This window comes from Neovison vison, chromosome 8, assembly GCF_020171115.1.
Source record: "Neovison vison isolate M4711 chromosome 8, ASM_NN_V1, whole genome shotgun sequence".
NCBI classification, from domain to species: domain Eukaryota; kingdom Metazoa; phylum Chordata; class Mammalia; order Carnivora; family Mustelidae; genus Neogale; species Neogale vison.
Window position 1 is genome coordinate 69,361,589 of NC_058098.1, and position 20,493 is coordinate 69,382,081.

A 20,493-nucleotide genomic window follows, 5' to 3' on the forward strand; every position below is an offset into this window, starting at 1 on the left:
TACAGGTTCCATTTGGAGCATCTGCGGGGATCTGAAAAATTGCAAAAGGGTCAAAACACTTGTAATTAAAAGGAAGAATAAATTTTAGATGTGCCAATTATTTTCTCTCAAGGACCTTCAGTGACCACCATGGAAAGACATGGAATTTAGACCACAGGGGTTTCCAGCCACGATAAATCAAACTGCACGGAATAAGGCAATGATAGAACGGTACACTCTGGGGTGAGAGAATCCAGTGATGAATAAATTCATCTCACTGTAAAGAAGAGACATACAACAATTCAAGGCTTTTGAAAAAAGCATCATTTATTTCAAAGTACAACACAAAGTTGTATTTTTAAGAAATACACATTCAATCTTGTATCCCAAGACTTGGCTATGTGCATTTCAGTTTATCGTTAAAATAACTTCAGGTATACAAATGGTACATACCTCAAGTACAAACAGCACAGAAAATGCGTTATGGTCTCAACCGAATGTTTTTACATTCATTCACGGTTCTTAAAGTTGACTTACATTTCTGTAATCTGCTTTTAAACCAAGACAGCCTTATTTTAAAAAAATACTCTGTATTTTTCAGCACAAAGTCCTCATACATTTTTAAAATTAGATCTTGGTGCATAATATTGCGAAATTATTAAAAACCAAACTTGGTAATTTAATAAAATTGTCACATGCCAGGACTTCTGAATCAACTCAAATTATCTCCTTAGCTGTAAATGTCAAATTTGTGTTCAGACAGATAAATAAAGGATGGAAGAAGACAGGCGGGGGAGACTTGATAGCAGCTAAGGTTTTCAGATGTACAGGTCTTATTAGAGAGTTTGTGGCTGAGTCCAGACTTTTCCCTAAAAGCACAACAGCAAATCTCATATTATCATAATTGCAAGAAAGATCTGAAAGAAGCGAGTGGTACAAGCCTGCCCTGCTTGAATCAGTTTTGCAAAGATGAGGAGGGTGGGGAGTGGGAAGCTACAGCAGTAACAGCCTTAAAAAGATGTCTCAAAAACTGGCATATCATGATCTAGATGAGGGGCCCCCACTTGGTTTTGTTTTGTTGCCTAATTTCAATTCTCATGAGGGAAGTGTGAATTAGACCAAGGGTCGGAGCTTCTTCTTCCGATTGTGGGGCTCCATATCCGCCATGGGTTGTAGGTCTGCCCCAAGTCATCGGCTGGACTCGAGGTGGAGGGAGCATGAGGAGCAGAGGAGTTTTCTGCCATGAGGCCAATGCTTGGCAGCGCGTTGGCTGGAGTGGTGAAGGGCAGGGTACTGTTCAGGTTGCTGGACCAGATCGAGTTGCTGAATGGAGTGGTGGACCACAAGCTGCTGGTGTTGCCAAGGATCGACTGAGAAGACAGAAAACACGCAGCATGGAGCATCAAGACTGACAGGTGCACAGGTGCTACGCGGGTGACGCTTATGCTAGAAACTGGGGCTGGGCCAGAAGTGCTTTCACCTTATTTATTTTGAAACAATGTTTCATACATACAGCCATCTCAGCATCTGAGCAGATGGGTCTGCTATCTTAAAGGGCTGGCAAACCACAGTGGGCCACCCCCAGCCCTGCCTGTTTCTAAGTCAAAGGGCTGCAGGCACATGACTGCCCCGCTGGGGGAGGGCCCGTCCGGCCAGGTCGGCACGACCGCGGCAGAGGGAAACAGATGCAAAGAAGCAGGATGGCCTGTGAAGCCTAAAATATTTACTGACCCATTTTAAAAGCAGCTTAACCATTCTCTAAAGCTGAATCCAGAATGATTTACAAGTAAAGAAGGTAAAGTATCTACTTTCAACCCTGCATGTCTAATTTAGTTTTCCTGAGAATGAAGAGGGAATCACAGCAGGGTATTTTTCTGTGATCATTTTGTGAAAGCTGAAACCAGTAATTATCTTGGCAAGAATACTTCTTTGGAGCATGATCTCGACAGAAAAATTTAGCTGAAAAACCAACAAATGTACACTGGAAAAGCTCAAGCTAAGGTGCTTCCCCAAAGCAAAATTAATGCACCCTTCCAGCAGCCTGCTGCCGGGGGCTCGAGGGGCTACAGGTCGTAGAGGGTGAAGGCCACCCTCTGCCGCTGTCTGGCTGCCAGCGACACCTGCGGCCTGGCTTGCAGGCTGGGAAGAGGCGGTAATGCTTTGGCTCAGCTCAGAGACCCACCCCACTGGAGCTCACTTGTGCTTCCTATAGTTTCCTGACTGTAATCGCTGAGGAATACCCGTGGGTCACTTGGGCAGAGTATGAAGACACGGCAATGAGGACCATAGAAGAACTAATCTGCCCCTTCCAGGCCATGCTCTGGCCTCTGTAACGGCATCAGTGCCGCCTAAGGAGCAGTGACAGTAACAGCAGGAGTGATGAGGGAACAGGTGAGGCCGAACCCCGAGTACTCACTGTGGCCGTGTGGGTCGGGGAACTGGAACTGGCTGGCCAGGAAGGGCTGGGATCTGTTGCTGGAGAGTCCCAAAGGTACGAAGGGCCACTACTAAACTCGTTCCAGCCTCTCTGGGAGGCCTGATTGCATGACCGAGATAACCCAAGTTTGCTGAAAACTTCTGCAAATAAGGAAGCAATTAAGTGTGTGTTATTTTGCCATGCTCACTGGGGCATTCACTCAGAGGCACATGTCCCCCCAGCTTTCACTTAGGGCCCCTCACCTGCTCTGCCAGCTCCCACCACAGCCGGGGGAGAACGGGGCATAGGGGGTGTTCCCCAGAACTCGAGTGCATGGCACACAGTCTGAGCTCGTTACCCGGCCCGCTAGCTGGATGACACAGTGCAAACATCCCATTGCTAACGTGACTGCAGCTAAAGCAAAGCTCACACTGCAGCCTCTAGTCTGGGACACCAAGTAAGGAGCCCAGCATGGCCAGGAGTCACCTTTCAGACACACAATCCTTTCTTGAAGTTCTTAAATAACCGCTGGGGACCACAAACCAGCTGGCACTCCCGGCACTGAGCTGGCTCTACCAGACGCCAGGGCGTGGGCAGGTAGAAGAGAAGGCCCTTTAGAGAGGTTCCTGCGGGGCCTCCCTTGCTGCAGGCCGCTGTGCCAAGGGCTGATGAGGCCTGGGCTCAGGCATCTGTCTGGGAGAGCTGCAACAGCCCGGCTGCCCTGAAGCCAGTCTGCGTGTGTTCTGTCAGTGCCTGACTACAGGGACAAAGAAACGCGCTGACAAAATGACAGGCTGGGGGCCTAGTCAGTTAAGTGTCTGCCACTGGCTCAGGTCGTGATCTCAGGGTCCCTGCTTAGCGCGGGGAGTCTGCTTCTCCCTCTCCCTCTGGCCCCACCACTTGTGCTCGCTCGCTCTCTCACTCACTCTCAAATAAGTAAAATCTTAAAAAAAAAAAAAAAAAAGGCTCTCCTAGTTCAATGTGTTTCTCCACACATAAAACTAGACCTCATCTTCCTTTTTCTTTGTCCCTGTGCTTATAAGCTGCAGGTCTAGTGTTAAACACTCACCACCAGTTAGGTTAAAAGAATTTCCAAAGGCCGAGAACGAATTGAGGGGTGTGAAGTCAGGGCTGCTGGGGTTGCTGGCAGGACTCCACAAACCCGAGCTGGATGTCACAGGAGGAAAATGCAACACACAGAGATGTATACTGGTTAGTGCGCACTGGCCTGTTACACATAGCTTCGCAGACAGCGGGCGCTGCGTCACCCGGGGGCACTCAGGCTATGGAAGACAGGCTCCTGTGCCAAAAAGGGTTTAGGCACAGAGAGGTTCTGAGCTCCTAGCCTATGCAGGAGCTGTGAGCCGGGCTCAAAGCAGGTGTTCTGCGGAGAGAACAGGTATTCTTTATTTTCCTTATGTTGCTCTTTTGGTAATAGAAGATTGATTTAAAAAATTTCCAATCCAGCACTCACCCCTTTCAGTACAGGGTAGGTTGAGTTGGGGCTGTATGGATAGTCTTTACTGTTACTGACCTGGGAAATCAAACCACAGCAATCGCTGCCCGTCACCGTGCCCAGGAGGGTTGCTTGGGGTCAGGAGAGCACATCTCCAGTATTTAGTACACACTGTCCCGTACCAACTCTCAAGCATAGTTTGCTCTCCTCTATGTGCTCACATCCTTTCTTACAACAGACTGTGACAGGGAAGTAGGACGGACACACACCTGGCCCTCTGTCGGGGGAGCCACTGGGCCTTCTGCTTCCACCCAACAGACCAGAGCTCCGAGAGGATGGCCTACTTGGAATCTTGGGGGGAACACAGGTATGGACGGAAGAAGCTAGCCCTGCCTTTTAGCTTTCTTTTGATTAAGAATGGTCTACTGTACCTGTCTGAGCCATCGCTGTCGACAGGAGTGTGTGAAATGCCAAGGCTGCTGGAAAAATCTGTTTTGTTTGAAGAAACTTTAGCAAAGCCATTCCCGCCTGTAACAATGGACTCTGAATCAATGAAAGGCAATTCTACTGTGCCCCAAACCCAGATGTGACAGATAGGACCCCAAGCCACTCACCTGGACTCTTGTCGTACCCGGCTGTGACTGCAGCAAAAGTAGGGTTGCCGTTCTTGCCAGGGAGTGAGGCTGCTTTTGTCAACTTGTGTTTGCTTCCATTTGGCTGCTTGGTTTTAGGGTCACTTGAAGGAAGAAGCAAAGAGAGAGGCCATTCCTCATTAGTCCAGGCTGGAGGCCTGCTGGGGGCACTTGTCTTGGGCGGTCTGGCTGCCATGAGACTGAGCCCATGCAGTGCCCTCACTGTAGCTGGGCCCAGGTTTTGACGGGGAGCTGGAAACAGCCCAGGACAGCCCCCCAAGTATGGCCTGGCCTCACCTAAAATGCTGCCAGACCTAAGACTGTGCCGTCTGATGGGACACAAGGGACTTGGGGGAGAGGTGTGAAAACAGAAGGCCCCTAGAAAAGAGACCAGGGCACGGATGAACATTTAGGGGCTGGCAAAGCTGCAATCCCATTTTAAAGAACACTGAGTAGGGAGCCATTGGGTCATGGGCTGAGGAGGAGACCAAGGGCTCACTGGCAGGCAATACTACGTGACAGGGTTCTAGTCCATGGCCTGTCAGGACCTGGTAAGGGGCCCAGTACAGCAAGGGCCCCCCAAGCAGGGCAGCCTGCCCTCTAGTTCTTTGGCAAGAGAGAAAAACTGGGCAGGTTGTCTGTCATGTCAGGCTGGGTGGTTCCCCAAGGGCAGAGCAGGGATGGTGACAACATTGGGCTTGGCTTGCAGGTGTGTGTGGGAAAACGTGCAGCACCGGGGGCATTCTGGCACTCACTAAGAACTCGTCCCGGGCTCCTCACTCTTACTGAGGTTGCTGTTACACCAAGTTAGCCAAACACGGGGGGGCTCTGGGCCTCCACGAAGGAGCGTCATCGCGGGGTCCTGCCTGCCCATCGGGAGGCTGCCGCCTCTGTGCATGGCACCTGGTGCAGCAGCTCTTGCGATGGCCAGTCTCGGCCTGTAACTGCTGAGCTCTGCAGCCACAAGGGCGAAATAAACATCCTGTAGAGCCGCTTCCTCAATGCACAGGGCAGCTGTAGATCTTCAATACTTAGGATGCTCATTGCCTCCTGAATTAGAAAGTAATTCTACTAAGTTAAATGATGCATAGTTGGGGTCAGGCAACAACCCCAGGATAGGGCAGAAGATGGTAGAGGACAGGAGCGGTGGGATGGGACAGCAGGCTGTGGCCACTGAGCGTTTCCAATCCAAGAGTGCAAGCATTTACCGAACTTAGTTATCTGAAGGGTGGGGGACAGCCAGGGACCCACCTGCTGGAGCTGCTGTTAACGATGCTGCTGTAGCTGCCCCGGGTCGAGAACGGGCAAGGTGCAGCGGGGGGAGAGGGAGAGGCAGGTGTCGGTGAGGTCTGGCGTTGTTTCAAAAAAATGTCTGCGTTGAGGGTTTGCAGAGAAAGTTTATAAAGACTATCGGTAGCTGGAAATGAAAAATAAATGGTCTTGTTAATGTAGTGTTTTGATTTTTAATCTTGAAATTACTTTTGATATTCTGATAGAATGCAGAACTCAACTGTTTCTATAAAACAAAAACGAAAACAAAAACAGCCAGCAAGAAAGCTTTTACATGTGTTTTGTTTAAAGGTTTGAAAGGGAAAAGGAAGTCCTGTGTCTCTCTGCCTAATGAGGCATTCCAATTCACCGCTCCTCAGTGCTCTGCCAGATGCTCCTGGACAGCTTCTCCCGGCTCAGGCTGGGAAGGCGGCTCTTCCTTGTCCTTCAGGGGTGGGCAGGGAAAGTCAGTGCCTGGGACCGGACAGAGTCCCTGTATTTCCACCCAGGCAGGTGTGGGGGTGGCGGGCAAAACATCCCTGAGTCCTATAGCTTGACCCTACCCTGCTGCTGCCCCAGTCCATGGCACAAGGATGCGAGCTCCTAGGAGAGTCCTACTGCCCTTCAGGATAATGTGTATACAGCTGTTTGAAAAATTTAAAAAAGAAAAAGCCTACATAAAAAAATATTAATTCTGCACTCACTAAGAGGAAACACACATAACTTCTTTCAGAAAATGGCATCATCTGGCGAGGTTGCATGCGGCCCCAGCCACGGGGGCTGTGGCCTCTGTGAGCTCAGCCCCCATGGGCTCCTGGGGTGTGTGGTTGCGCACCTCCCCGCAGTTCTCCTGGCACAATGGCCCCGTCCTGTCACCCTCCTTTCCCATCCCTGTCCAGCATACTCTTCTGCCGGGGCACATTCCCACTCCATCCCCGCCTGACGGCCCTTCCTGGCCTGTGCAAGCCCTGTCTACCGCGAGGACAGCCTGCTCTACTCCCAGTCTCTGTGAACGGTCTGTTTCATCTCACGTCCAGAAAGACCAGAAGCCAGATCAGCACGGTGCTGCCACTTCCCTTGTGACTCTCTCCCACACCCGTGGTTCTCCCCAAGCCCCCAGGGCTCAGAGCCCAGATGGAGCTGCATGTTCCCTGGCTGCATGAAGGCGGCACCTACGGCAATGCCATGCTAAGCCCCCTTCTTCTCAAAGCCTGAGCTAGCCATTCCCGATGGGAATGTGCCCATCGGGCACCAGTGCCGCCTTGCACCTACCCCAGGATTCTGGCATTCCTCAGTGGTGTTGGCCCCTTATTCCCTGTCCCTGCCTCCACTCCACCAGCTCTCATCCTTGATCATGTGGTTAATCCCTTTCCTATATGCTCTGTAGTCGGTTGACTCGATGCCCATGTTCAGGGACAGCCCATCTCAAAGCTCTCCACCTTTCTGCCTGCCTCAGAAGCCCCTACAGCGCAGTGTGTCTGGTATCACCTCGATGTGGTAGGACCATTATTTGTACAACTGTCCTGATCCTGCCCAGCCACCCCTTGTAGGACATCTTCTCTGACTACCCTTCCCCCCCAAGAAGTGAGCCGGGAACTCTCCGCAATGGGACAGTCCTCCTCCAATGGGATGTGTTTCACTGAGCCCAGGAGTAACTTAGTAAATGCTGGAATGCAAGAGGGGAAGTTAAGTCAGAAAAAGACTTTTTGGACTAATGCTTGAAGTAAGAAGAGAAGATGGGGGGAAGGTAGAGGTGACCAAGAATAGCATAGGTCATGTGCAATTAGAGAACTTTTTGACTCAACAGATTTCCTCTGGGGCTTTCTGTTTGCCTTTCAATAAACCCTTGGATTTGTTGTCTTTTAAAGTCATGATGTTATTCGAAGAGAATTTTCTCAGCATCTCCTAAGGGCCCAGGGAACCATGCTATAAGGGGTCCTGCCTGGGGGTGGAGCGATCTCTCCACATGGTTTTCCAGTGAGGTGCCGGCTAGCACAGCCGAGTGGAGGATGGTCTACCCCCGGGAAAGCCTAGGAAGTGTAGCTCTGCTAGCAGGGGGTTTGGAGGCTGGAGATCTCAGCCAGGTCAGTAATCAGTGAAGGGTGGAAAAGGGAGAAAAGATGAGAAAACAGGGGGACAGGGAGGGTATTAGACTGATTCTTACTGGTTTCATGTAGCAATTTTGTGTATATGATGGAGCCCTGCTGGAACTTTCCAGTAAGGCTAGTGGAGAGAGTAGAGAGGTTACAGGATGTGGGACCAGGGTAAGGTATTTTTTGCTTGGAAAAGCACACAGTCCTTATGCAAATGTGGGCCTTGGAGCGAGTACACACTTTCTGCAGTGGCAAAGCCATCTAGCTGTCTGACAGGGAGCTCTGCCCCGAGGCACTGAGCTCTCGGAGGCATCAGCTGGCCTTCTTAGATGGGCCTGGGGAGGAAACAGAGCATTCTGCTTTCCAAACATTTCTTCTCCAGACCATTTGTCTGGCATTTCTTACGTTCCTCCCCTCCTGAGGTGGGGAGCCGAACTCACATGGGTTTGCATCTGGTCACCTTTTCTCCTCAACCCCAAAGGAGGGACAACAGCATGTTTGTCAGGTGCCACTTGGTGATGACGCTGTCACGGCCAGCTCTCTGGTCTTGAAGGCTGTGCCTGGTTGACACCCCCTCTCTCCTGTACGTGTTACTCATGGCAGCAGAGCTCACGCTGACCTTACTGGGCTGCAGACAACCCTATGAAACTGGTTCCCTGGGAACCCGGTATCCCCAGTGCTGAAAACATCCCTCTGTGGGGGGCGGGGATGTCTGTTTAATACGGCACGGCTCAAATCACAAAGTGGAAGCCTAGGACTGGTGTCCAACTGAAACGCAGAGGGGAATCTAAGGAAACAAAAAGCATTCAGCCTGGACACCAGGACTACTGAGAGATTTGTTTCAAGATCTCTTAATGACCAGGGATTTAGGTTTGTATCACATCCCAGGCAAAAAAAATAGTATTAAATAGTGCCAGAAAGTCTCATGGAAAATAGGGGGCTAGAGGTTTTACCTTTCCAGTCTCTTTCCAGTGTACTTCAGTCTTTCCAGAAACTCTTTCCAGAGTTTCCAGTCTCTTTCCAGTGTACTTATACAGGTGAAAATGTAAGAGGCGCCATGTTTCCTATACAATGCACCTGGATTTCCAAGTTCTTTTCCTCCTTTCCTTTACTGAGGACTCCAATCACACAGTCTTCATTTAAAACCCCCTTTGCCCCAAACAATCTTTTGTTCAACTCTGATTTTCCCTTTGGTACAAACTGGCTAAGTGTGAGTTCACTCTAACACCATATGGGTTAGTCCTCAAGCAGGTCCTCTCTTGACCCCAAACACCTATAATTAGGCCCCTCCCTTGGCCTGTGTCTGTTGCCTTCTATTCTGGGTCGTAAGTATGTAAGGCGAGGACTGCTATCTTATTTTAGTAGCCTGTGCTACTGCCATGATTTACTCTTGGCCAAGTCTGACAAACAAGGTCAAGAAGCTAGTGAGTAAAATAGAGAAACCTTCACACAGGTGGTTTACGTAAAAGATGTGACTCTGAAAAACAATCTGAGGGGTTTGAAGTGGCGGGGGGGGGGGGGGTGTGAGGTTGGGGTACCAGGTGGTGGGTATTATAGAGGGCACGGCTTGCATGGAGCACTGGGTGTGGTGAAAAAATAATGAATAATGTTTTTCTGAAAATAAATAAATTGGAAAAAAAAAAAAAAGATGTGGGTCAAGCTGAAGGAAGACTGAATTTTTACAAAAACAATTATCACACTGGTAAACGTTATGAGGAACTACCCAGGCAAAAAAATGGCTGCGTTAACAATTTCCTGAAGAAGTATTTCTTTGGGTGAGTCACCGCTCCAGACAGATCTTCCCATTTTGTACACTGGGAAGTAGTGTGGTCTAGCAGCTCTGGAAAAAGAGCCCTCATGTGAACTGTCTCCTGGTTTTTCTGGTGTAAACACTCCTGCCACGGCCAAACAAGCTACGACACTTTTACCAATGGGAGACTATTGAACAAAGGGCGTTGGCTGGCTGGTACAAGTGGCCTCAGATACTAGGCCTCCTTTTAAAGCAATATGCACCATGGAGTTTTCCTGCCCAGAGCGGACCCCATAGATTCTCAATCCCCATACTTACAGCTGCCGGGCTTGTGAACTGGCACAGAATCCCATTCCGGGGGTGGAGAGTCTTTTTCACCTTCTGAGCTACTGGTGTTGCCTAGTTCTTGACTATTTGGGAGGAATTTTGCTAGAGCAGGTGGCCTGTTATCCACTAACTTATTTGTACCTACACAAAAACCAGGAAACAAAAAAATCATTAATGGAGGATAAACTCCTTTCTTTCAGGTCTGTTTCGATGAACCTTTAAATGAGGATGAGGATACCACCATAGCCTATTATAGGACTGATGACTACTAATCGATTACTGGTAACTCTCAACTAGTAATTAATAGTACAATGAATCGTGAAAATATCCATATGGTCAAACAAAAATACCTTTTGTTTTCTGGGAATTTCGTGATTTGGATCCACTTGTCAATGCAGTTGGAAGAGGAATCTTGGTTGGGAGATTTCTGCGTTGTTTACTTTCCAGTGGGGGGGTATAAGGGAGCTCTAAAGAACTGAAAGACAATCATGGATGGAAAATACAAATTTATGCCTTTGTTTTGGATCAGAGAGTAGAAGTTACTGATCACGCTACAATTTCCATTGCATATGTTTTCCTCATCTGGCTTCCTCAGACGCTATGTAGTCATGGTCCTAACTTAACACTGGCTGCTTTCCAAATGTTTCCAAGACTGCTCAGAAGACATGCAGCATTTGCAGATTTATCCTTTGCTATTCTGAGTGCTGACAACGAACTGAGGTCCGTTGTTTGGTACTATGGAATGGGTTAGAGCACCTACCTCACATCGTATGTAGAAAGGTTTTGGCAAAAACATGCTGTTTTGGGGGCTGCTAAATGCAGTCATTTTGCTTGTGAATGAGTCTCTCCCATTATCTGGACCACTAGCGGGATTCTTGAATGTGGAGATTCTGAAAGGTCTCCGGCTTACAATGTCAAAGGGTCTGCACATTTGTCTCACAGAAACCATGAAATGAACCAGGGCTAAGTTCCTGGGTTGCCTATGAAAATCCACTAGCCCAATGCAGAGCAGGACTGACAGATTTGCCTAAGCTCTAGGGTGAATAGGGTGAGATGAATTTTCTTCTTTATTCTTAAACTCAAGGTTAACCCTGGGCAAACATTTAAGTATTATTTTTTATTCATTCAGAGTATATATGTGTTCTAAAAGATTCGGAGGTAAGCTTAACAGAATAAACATTTATAAATAGAACTAATTGGCTCTGAACTTCCTGTCCAAGGCAATATGGGAGGCATGGTAGGCTATTTTAATTTCTATAGCCTGATGCAGAAAACATTAAAATCTGCTGGGAGAGAAGCAATCTCTAGGAGAAATGGACAGATGACCTATAGAAGGTAACAGTGTGAGCAATGTAGCTGTCTGGGCCATAAAGGTATTCTTTATGAAGTTGCTTCTGTAATGGCCACCAAGATCAAGTCAGAGGCTTGGGAAGGCCTAGGACAGGAGCTAAGCTAACTGTGGCCCAAGAAGGGTGTTTTCTGATGAAGGCATGAGACATAGCTGAGAGAACTCAGTGGCCCCTTACCAGGGTTCTTCTAAAATTTATCAGTTATCTCCACCATCTGGTGATGGCCAGAAAGCTGTCAGTTCAAGGCTGAGCAGAGAGCTTGCTTTTCATTAAAAATCTGACCAAGTTTATGCGCTGCCACAGATGTTCTAAAATGGGTGTGTCTCTGGCAATTTCCATCTTAGGGTACTTCCTGTCCTGTCCCCAACCCTCAGGTGTGTGACTCCAACACACCACTCTGGCCTCCTCGAGCCTGTTCTTCAGGTTCTTTTCTATGTACCACATCATCTTCCTTCCTACTCCAAATTCTCACTCCTAGAAGGCAGCCCGTTTCTGCTAGGTTCTGGGATGGGGACAGCCCACCATACTAATTCACAGCAGATCTCAAAGGTCAGAATGGTTCAAACCTTCCAGGTGACAGAATAATATATAAATATTAATAATATAAATAAACCCATTTTAACATAGGCTATTTACAATTATTTATATGGTAGTAGGTTAAAGTCATTTTCTTCTCTTTTGTATTTCTGCATTTCACAAATTTTCTATAATATGTATGTATTAGATTTGGAATCAGTAAAAGAGCTAACCAAAAATCCAAAGGGCTCTGTTAACCCAAATAAGTAGAATTTTTGGCAGGTTAACAAACCAATGTGAAAAAATTCACTTTTTATGGGCAAGAGTATTAATGTTACAGTTTTATAAACCTTCCATGTCCTTCCACTTCTGATTCACAGTGTTATTTAAAAATTGCACCTAAACAACAACAACAACAACAACAACAACTAAAACAATAATAAAGGCTCCCATGAAACCCTCTGGTGCTGGTGGCAGAGGTGGGTGTGCGGGAATTATTTTTAGGTAAGTCATTTATAAGTATGGAGGTTGGGGTTATTTATACAAAGCTAACTCTGTGCCACTGTTAAATTAGCTGGTTTCTTAAGAAAAAAGATGTCAGACAACTATTTTATTTTTGCTGATTCATACTTTCCAAAATTAAGCTAAATGGTCTTTATCAAGAAACCTTTTTAAAGGCTTCTGAGTAAAATAGGAAAGAGTCTACTTAATTTATAATTTTTTTAAATTAACATATAATGTATTATTAGCCCCAGGGGTACAGGTCTGTGAATTGCCAGGGAGCCTACTTAATTTAAATGATTCTTTCTAAAAGGGAAAAACTGTAAGGTAATTCAGATGCCAGGCTTGATTTTTGCTCTGTAGTACACAGTCTGTGCTGCTGTCTGGGGAAGGGGGAAGGCAGAGAGCTGAAGCCAAGGTCAGGGTGAGCCAGTGCTCACGGGTCTGGAGGCCAGTATGTGAAATGTGGTGCCCACGGCCCTGAGCGGAGTGTGCTGGTAGAGTAGTAAAGAGGACAATTACTCTGTGAAGGCTCACCTCCACACCCTCATTTTAGATTATTACATTTAAGTCATATAAAGTGTTGGTAAATAAACAGACAACAAAAGGATGAATGGATAGCTGCTGTCCTAAGCCAGGCCTGGTTCCACTATGCCTGAGCTGGAGCTCTCATTTCCTGGCCTCTTGGACCTAAATACAGTCTTTTGGAAGTCTACAGGGCCACTTACTTCTATGGTGTTAAGCTGGCCAAGATGGACTGACTGGCTCTCTGCCATTGCAACAGCGTGCTCCCCACTCCCAGGAAATGATTTTTTGAAGCGAACTTGAGGGAGTATAGTGGGAGGTGGCTGCACAGGCAGACACCATGACTGAGGCACTGCTCTGCCTTTACCACCACCTATTTAGAAGAAAACAGATTCCTCGACATTTCAGGATTGGGTCTTGTAGCCTAGAGATAACAGAACATCCCACTAATACTGACTATCGGCGTTTTGGTTGACTGATAGATGGAACATTTATTCCCAATCATATAAAGCTTTCAAAAGAAGGTGATAATACATATATGCCTCATTAATGGTATCTCTTTTTAAGAGTGCATCTATACCCTGCAGGTCATGGAATCACAGTTAACACACACACATCATTTCTGAGGTGACAGGAGTTTTGGGTATCACTAACATAAGGACTGGCAGTGATTTTACCTGAGTGACAGAGCAAGGTCTTTCCCCTCATAACTCAGTGTAGACAGGGAACGGCCCTATTCAGAGAGGCCACATTTCTGGTTATTAAAAAAGCCAGTCTTTGTATGATCTCATGGATACGTGGAATTTAAGAAACAAAACAGATCATAGGGGAAGAGAGGGAAAAAGAAAACAAGACAAAATCAGAGGGAGTCAAACCATAAGAGACTCTTAGTAAACAAACTGAGGGTTGCTGGTGAGGGGATGGGGTAACTGCATGATGGACATTAAGGTGGGCACTGGGTATTATAGGAGACTGATGAATCACTGAATTCTATTTCTGAATAATAATACATTATATGGTAATTTAATTTAAATTTTAAAAATTAAAGAATATACGGTCTATTCTTTGTGAAAACAAACAAAAACAGAAACCAGTCTTTGTTTAACTCCATATCTGAGTGATGTCCTAATGAATTCTGACTCATTTAATAGATTTATCCCTGAGTTTGGAAAAACACAAAATAAAATTGGTGAGTTTAAAGAGATTAGATTAAGGAGATTAGAAGAGTAAGGCTGCATATGGATTTCTTCAGTTACAAAAGACAATTTAGAAAGACAATTCAGAGGACAGTACTTAAACTATTTTGCTGGTAACCATTTTTCTCTTAACTATACACCAAGAGGATATGAGTTAGCCTTGTAACTGTCCCTTGATGGAGAGCCAGTAGAGAATGGACTCCTGTAGCTTTCTGTTAACCAGAGACTCAAAGTCCTTATAAAATTAGTAGCATTCAAGTGAAATCTTTTATAAAATTTTCAAAATCAAATCTGCTAATGGTCAACTTATTTTATAAAAAAATAAGAATACTGTAGAAGAGGAAAAGGGATAAAGGTAAAAATTAACATGTAGTATTTGTCTAAAAAATACTATGTCTCTGAGCTCAGGCATCAAGGCACAATGCAGAATGGGTAAAATCACCTGTAATTCTGCTAATCGTCAATTTATCTCATAAAAATTTGGAATATAACAGAAGTCAGTGGAAAAGGGATGAAGGTAAGAATTAATATGTACTATCTATTTAAAAAATTATGTCTGACAGCTCACGCATCAAGGCTAATCATGCAGATTTGGCAAAAACCACCTATGGAATGGTTTTGTTACGGTAATTTTTAGAAGGTTGGTTTTTAAATACATGCTAAGAATTATAGTATGATTTTCTATTCTCACAAGACTTCCATGAAAACTATGGTTTTTCATAATCTGTATTTTTAGCCCCATTTACTTAAGAATATCTTATCCATCACCTAAGCCTGCTTTAAAAGGCCTAGAAGGATAATCCCTAATCACTAGAGTGTTGTTCCAGTCCTGAGATGCCAGAATGTTGTTAGCACTAATTAGTGCCTTAGGTTGATTTCTCTCCGGAGAGATCCAAGTGTGTCAACCATTGCTTCTAGCTGGATCAGATTGTTCTCAACAAACTGTGGGATTAGATCCAATAACAATTTGCACATAAGAGTGAATTTTGGGTCTAAATATTCCATTAGTAATTAATGACTGCCATATGCTATATTATTTCATAAATTCAGAGATGAGGTTTCATTCCACTAGCGTTAACACCTTATTTTTAGGAGCTGTTGATTCTGTGGAGGAGACTGCCTGTGCCTGATTTAGGCCCTTTTAGGGAAAAGAGTCCAGTTTATTGGTGTTTCTGGAAAGCTCACGTACTATTCCCAGAATCAAAGAACAGATCTTTCCAAAATGTAAGGCCAATTCTAATGATAACAATGCTTTCCTTTAGTAATTTATACCCAATTCTCTCAAGCTCCTAGGTCAATGCTCACTTATCACACAAGAAGGTAAACATCAGCTTCCAGGCTAATGGCCATTTTGTACAATCAACTATGAAGGGCATGAACAATGCTAAAACTAACTTAGCTTATTTGGTAGATCTAAGGTTTAATGAAAGTAACCTTAGTTGATGACCTACTAGTTCAACTCCTTCATTCACTTGAGGAAACATTCTGTAGCAAGCCTTCCCTGTGGGGCCCACCAGAATTCTGTTCCATGATGACTAGAATGGAGTTATTTCATAGTTAATTCTTGTCTGATAGGGGATATTTCCCCTGAGCTTTTTTTTTTTTTTTAAATTAGCGAGAGGGAGAGAATCTTCAGCAGACTTCCCCTGAGTGCAGAGCCCAACTTGGGGCCTGATCCAAGGACCCTGAGATCATGACCTGAGCTGAAACCGAGAGTCAGACGTTTGAGGGACTGAGCCACCCACGTGCCCCCTTGACTGAGTATTTTTCAGGTAAGAATAAATTCTTTCAAGTTTTATGGCACAGAATTCTAGACCCCAATTGCAGCTCTGGGTTAGTGAAGAGACTCAGAGCTCTTTTTGAGAAAGTTATGCTCCTATCTGTGGTTAAACCACCAAGGCCATCTTTGTATGGAACTGAAATGGCTCTCTGCCTGGGAACGAATTACCAACCTAAAATTTCATCCTAAATTTTCAGAACAAGTCCTTAACTCTGCCTTTTCCATGTCTGATATCAGCAGCATGTGGTCCCTAATCAACACCAGGCATTAGAAAAACCCGGAGAGGAGCATGATGCAGCTGTGGCTTTTGTTGCAGAAACCCCACAGCAACCAACCCACCACAAAAACGTGACCTGATTCACCAGCCATTTCTTATGTATACCTGATTTCTCTGCATACATTCGTTTTTCTTACCTGGGTTTCACATCTGTTGGGATTTCTTTCTTTAAGAGTTTTTTGCTTTTTTGCTTCACTTGAGACATTTCATTTTCCTGTTTTTCAGGCATGGCTTGTTTTCCCTTTTGCTTTTCTGTATCCTGTAAAAAATGTACACTTACACTTGCTATGAAGGATTAATTAAAATGAGTGATACAGCCTTATATGAAGGCAGAGACACAAAATCAAAGAGGCAGCAGATACAACATGTTATATGTATAAAAAGAATAAACTTCTTCTATCTTTATTGTAGTTCTGTCAATTTTTTAGCCTTACTTTATTGTAATTATGTTTTGGAGAGCCTGAATTATAAAGAATGTTTTTATTTATACTCATGTTCTGCCTGGGGTGGGTGATGGCAGTGGCAGGGGCAAATTGGTAGCTTCTCATTTTTAAGCACAGAGGTGGGTGTGTAAAACCTTGCTCTTTTACAAGAAAAGTCAGCTTGGAGTACAATATAAAGTCCTATACTTCCGGCAATGTTGCTAATCCTAAGTACAGGTAAAATCTGGGGCGAGAAAGCAGTGCAGGCAGCAATACACGTTCACATCTGTTCACCAAGTGTTCACAAGCAACACCGTGAGCATGGAAGTGTTACGGTGGGTTTAATGCTAACCATTCACCATCAACGAGAGGGGCTTCATTATTTATTCACTTACTCAACTGACACTTACTGGTTACCCACTTGGTGCTGGGCAGTGGGGGCTCCCAGACCCTTTCCCCAAGGACTGTGAAGTCTAGCAGGAGGCAGACGCATATGATGGTTGGAGACTTGTACCCTGGTGGAGGGCTGTTCACGGGCTCTGGCCAGAGCACAGAAGGGCTGTCTTACCTGGCTTGAGTGTGGAGCCTGCACAGAGAAGGCCACACTTAAGCTGCACTTAACAGCTATGCTGTGTCACTGGTCTGCTCACTGTGGTTTCTGGTCCCTGACTGGGTAAGTATGGAAGCCACACTTAGCCATGTTTACAGTGAGTCCACACTGTTGTGGCATCCAAGCATGAGACCAGTGGCCTGGCCTCCCAAACAAGGCACAGATCTGTTCAGGTCTTATTGGACTCATTGGGGAGTCCCACATGGCATGGGTATGTACCGCCCATATGACAGACTAGAAAGAAACAACACCTTGGTTCTCACCCCAAAAAGCTGGAGCAACACAGTGTGCAGGGAAACACTGAGGCTAATCAGGGGACGGAAAGGGGGAAGAACAGGCTCAGTCAAGTGGCACGGCTGTGGGTACGGGAGTTACTGGTACGGGTCAATGAAATGCAACCCAGCTTTACCGTTTATGGTCATTAAGGCACCGTGGGTTTTAACAGGTCACATCAGGTCAATCTGTTTAACTGTCAGGAGTAAATAACCAGAGAAAGGGCTAACTCACCCTCTTGCCCACATACATTTTAAGACTATTCTGAATTATTCAAGAAGTATTTCTTGAACACTTGACTCATCAAGCACTTTGTACACCATGAGCTCTCTGAGGATATCCAAAGAGATGGGTCTTTTTGTCCTGTTGTTTCCCATGCACAAAGTTAGCATTCAGGTGCTTAGTACCTATTTTTTTTTTTTCATTTTAATTTGCCTTAAAAAAGACTGAGTATAGGTGACACAAATGTGACACAATTCAAGTGTACAACATAGTGATTCAACATCTATGTTATGCTACACTCATCACAAGTGTAGTTCCCATCGGTCACCACACAATACTGCAGTGATATCATTGCCTACATTCCCTATGCTGTGCCTTCCATCCCTGTGACTTATTCAGTCCACAACTGGAAGCCTGTACCTCCCACTCCCCCTCACTCATTTTGCCCATGACCCCTCCCACCTCTCCTCTGGCCACTACCAGTTTGTTCTCTGTATTTGTGGGTCTGATTCTGCTTTTTGTTTATTCATTTGTTTTGTGTTTTACATTCCACACATGTATGAAAGCAGGTGGCATTTGTCTTTCTCAGTCTGATTTTTTTTTACCTAGCGTAACTTCCTCCACCTGTGCAATCACATAGCAGGAGCTCATCCTTTTTTAATGGCCACGTAATAGTCCACTCAAGCCTTCCTTTTTGAATGAATGGGTTGAGGAAGGTTGGAAAACACATCTGTGGGATAGTGACCTGTCAAGTCTGTTATCTAGTTAGGAAGAAAACACACACAACTGGCAAGCAGATCAGTCAATAAGAAATAAAAGCACAGAAACTGTATGCAAGAGCACTGAGGAGGATGACTAAAAACCAATCCAGAGGGAGGACAGAGGTAATGGAGCTACACGGAGTCTGTGCTATGTCTGTAAGAAACAAATGGTGGGGAAGGAGATGGGAGGAGCGGGAGGAAGTGAGCAGAGAGGGGAGAATGATGCCAGGGGTGCACAGAGAATGGCGGCAGATGGGGTCAGCTGGAGAGAAGCGTTAGGAGAAGAGCCAGAAAGGCAGGAAAGGAAGTGAGGAAACGTGAAAAAAGCCTACCCTGAAAATGCTTTCCAAATGCTTATTCATATCACTGAAACTTTTGGGATTCCACTCAAAGACAAGTAGATGGCATTCTACTTCTTTGAAGGAATCTGGTTATAATAAAGTAAAGAACTCCAGGACTATGCACTGTCCTGAGGGCATACAGAGCACCCCACCAAATGTGACAGACCCAAAGGGGAGGGGAGCAGACAAGAAAAATAAGTCACATGTAAATTTCATTTAAAAATTAACATGCAGATAACGCTGTTAGACATCTTTAAGAAATGATTCCTTAGGTCACTAGATTAAAACTGAAAATGAAATTTGGGCCTGTAATATTAAAGGCTAAATTAGGATCATAATAAATTTGGAATATAGTTATCTAAAAATAAAAATGCCAAAATAGAATTATGCCTTCACTTTTCTGCATACACTTGTAACTTACAGTCTCAGACCTGTTCACAACAGTAACTTTACCTTCCATTTACCTAATGCCACTAAATACCAGGCATTTTGCAGTATTATCTGACACTAGTGACAACTCTGAGAGCTGAGGACTTTGAGAAGTGAGGAGGTTTCCTTGATCTGGTAATGTGTACCAAGCAGAGTCCCTATTTCTGGGTGACCGCTGAAGCCTGGGGTATTCCCCTGGGCCACCTGCCTCTCCACGACAGTCCCTACCCTAACTGTGGGAGGAGTGAGCTGCTACTGACGCCCACTGTACCAGCAGTGGTAAGACACAAGTCTCATATAATTAAAATGGTCTAGTTCCTTCTCATCCTCTTTTGATACTTAAAATTTGAAAAATGACTTCATGAGCCAGAGAAGTTACTATTCCAGACAGTCCCTGACTTTCAAGCAGTGTGTCCAATTTCTAGTCCCTGACTTTCAAGCAGTGTGTCCAATTTCTAACTACTTTAACTTTATCAACATGCTTGCCAATGCTCCTGTTGGGGCAGGGGGAAATGACGACCTCTAATGTGGGGGCTGTGACTGCTTCCTGAGAGCCAGTGACTGTCTAGGCCATGCCTATGCACTCAGAGGAGGAATTCCCAGAACGTGTGCCTACATTAGAGATAAAGCCCGATCTATAAGACAGTGTCTCGCGTGCTGGAGGGGACACTTCCTCCTCTCATTTGTTTATGGGAGACTGTCATACCTCCTTGAGGAGAGGCTCTGTGTCTGGGTTGGAGGTCTCCGTGGTGGTGGAGGAGCTGTCGTCATCAGCCAAGGAGTCTTTCAGATCGTCTTCCTGTGGCTTTCCCTTTCCCTTTTTCTCCTTTTCCTCTTGCTTCTTAGGTGGTTTCACCTTGCGCTGAAGAGGTTTTCCTTTCCCTGGGGATAAAAATATATTACATGTTTATAAAAAATTAAAAAAAATTATAAAAAAAATAAAATTAAAAAAAAATCAAAGTAAAGTAACTTCTTGATTTTTCAAATAGCTCAGAAAACACGCCATTGTAACTCCTCCAAGAGGCTGGACTCTTTCATTAGCGAAGGTTTCTTTCTCTACTTTATTTCTTCTCTGATTAAAACTTTCCAAATCATGTTTGACTTTTTTGATGAGAATATTTGTAAAAGTCAATTTTATTCAGGCACAATTTATGTACAATAACATAAACCCATTTGAAGTGTACAGTTCAATGATTTTTGGCAAACTGAGGAGTTTTGACAAATCTGTGTCTGTCTTAGAATATTTTTTGATACCCCTGAGGACGATGTGGCTTTGAAAAGTGACAGAATTGAAAACCAGAGATCCTTTCCAGTCTCTTTGGAGCTGGAAGCTTGAGGGTGACACAGGATGAACTGTCCTTGGGCATCA

The 20,493-nt window shown here is 45.2% G+C and overlaps 1 protein-coding gene across 1 annotated transcript in view; it reads right to left on the reverse strand.

Annotated features, from left to right (window-relative positions):
- Window positions 1–288: 288 nt before the first annotated feature.
- TMEM131 (transmembrane protein 131) overlaps window positions 289–20,493 on the reverse strand; it is a 217,029-nt gene continuing 196,824 nt past the window's right edge. Inside the window, exons 32-41 of the mRNA XM_044263853.1 lie at window positions 19,831–20,006; window positions 16,204–16,325; window positions 10,273–10,397; window positions 9,914–10,063; window positions 5,735–5,900; window positions 4,466–4,587; window positions 4,283–4,379; window positions 3,465–3,562; window positions 2,396–2,556; window positions 289–1,349 (exon numbers count right to left, since the gene is read on the reverse strand). Of these exons, the coding sequence (XP_044119788.1) occupies window positions 1,068–1,349; window positions 2,396–2,556; window positions 3,465–3,562; window positions 4,283–4,379; window positions 4,466–4,587; window positions 5,735–5,900; window positions 9,914–10,063; window positions 10,273–10,397; window positions 16,204–16,325; window positions 19,831–20,006 (1,499 nt within the window). The 3' untranslated portion in view covers window positions 289–1,067. The remainder of the gene's footprint in view (window positions 1,350–2,395; window positions 2,557–3,464; window positions 3,563–4,282; window positions 4,380–4,465; window positions 4,588–5,734; window positions 5,901–9,913; window positions 10,064–10,272; window positions 10,398–16,203; window positions 16,326–19,830; window positions 20,007–20,493) is intronic.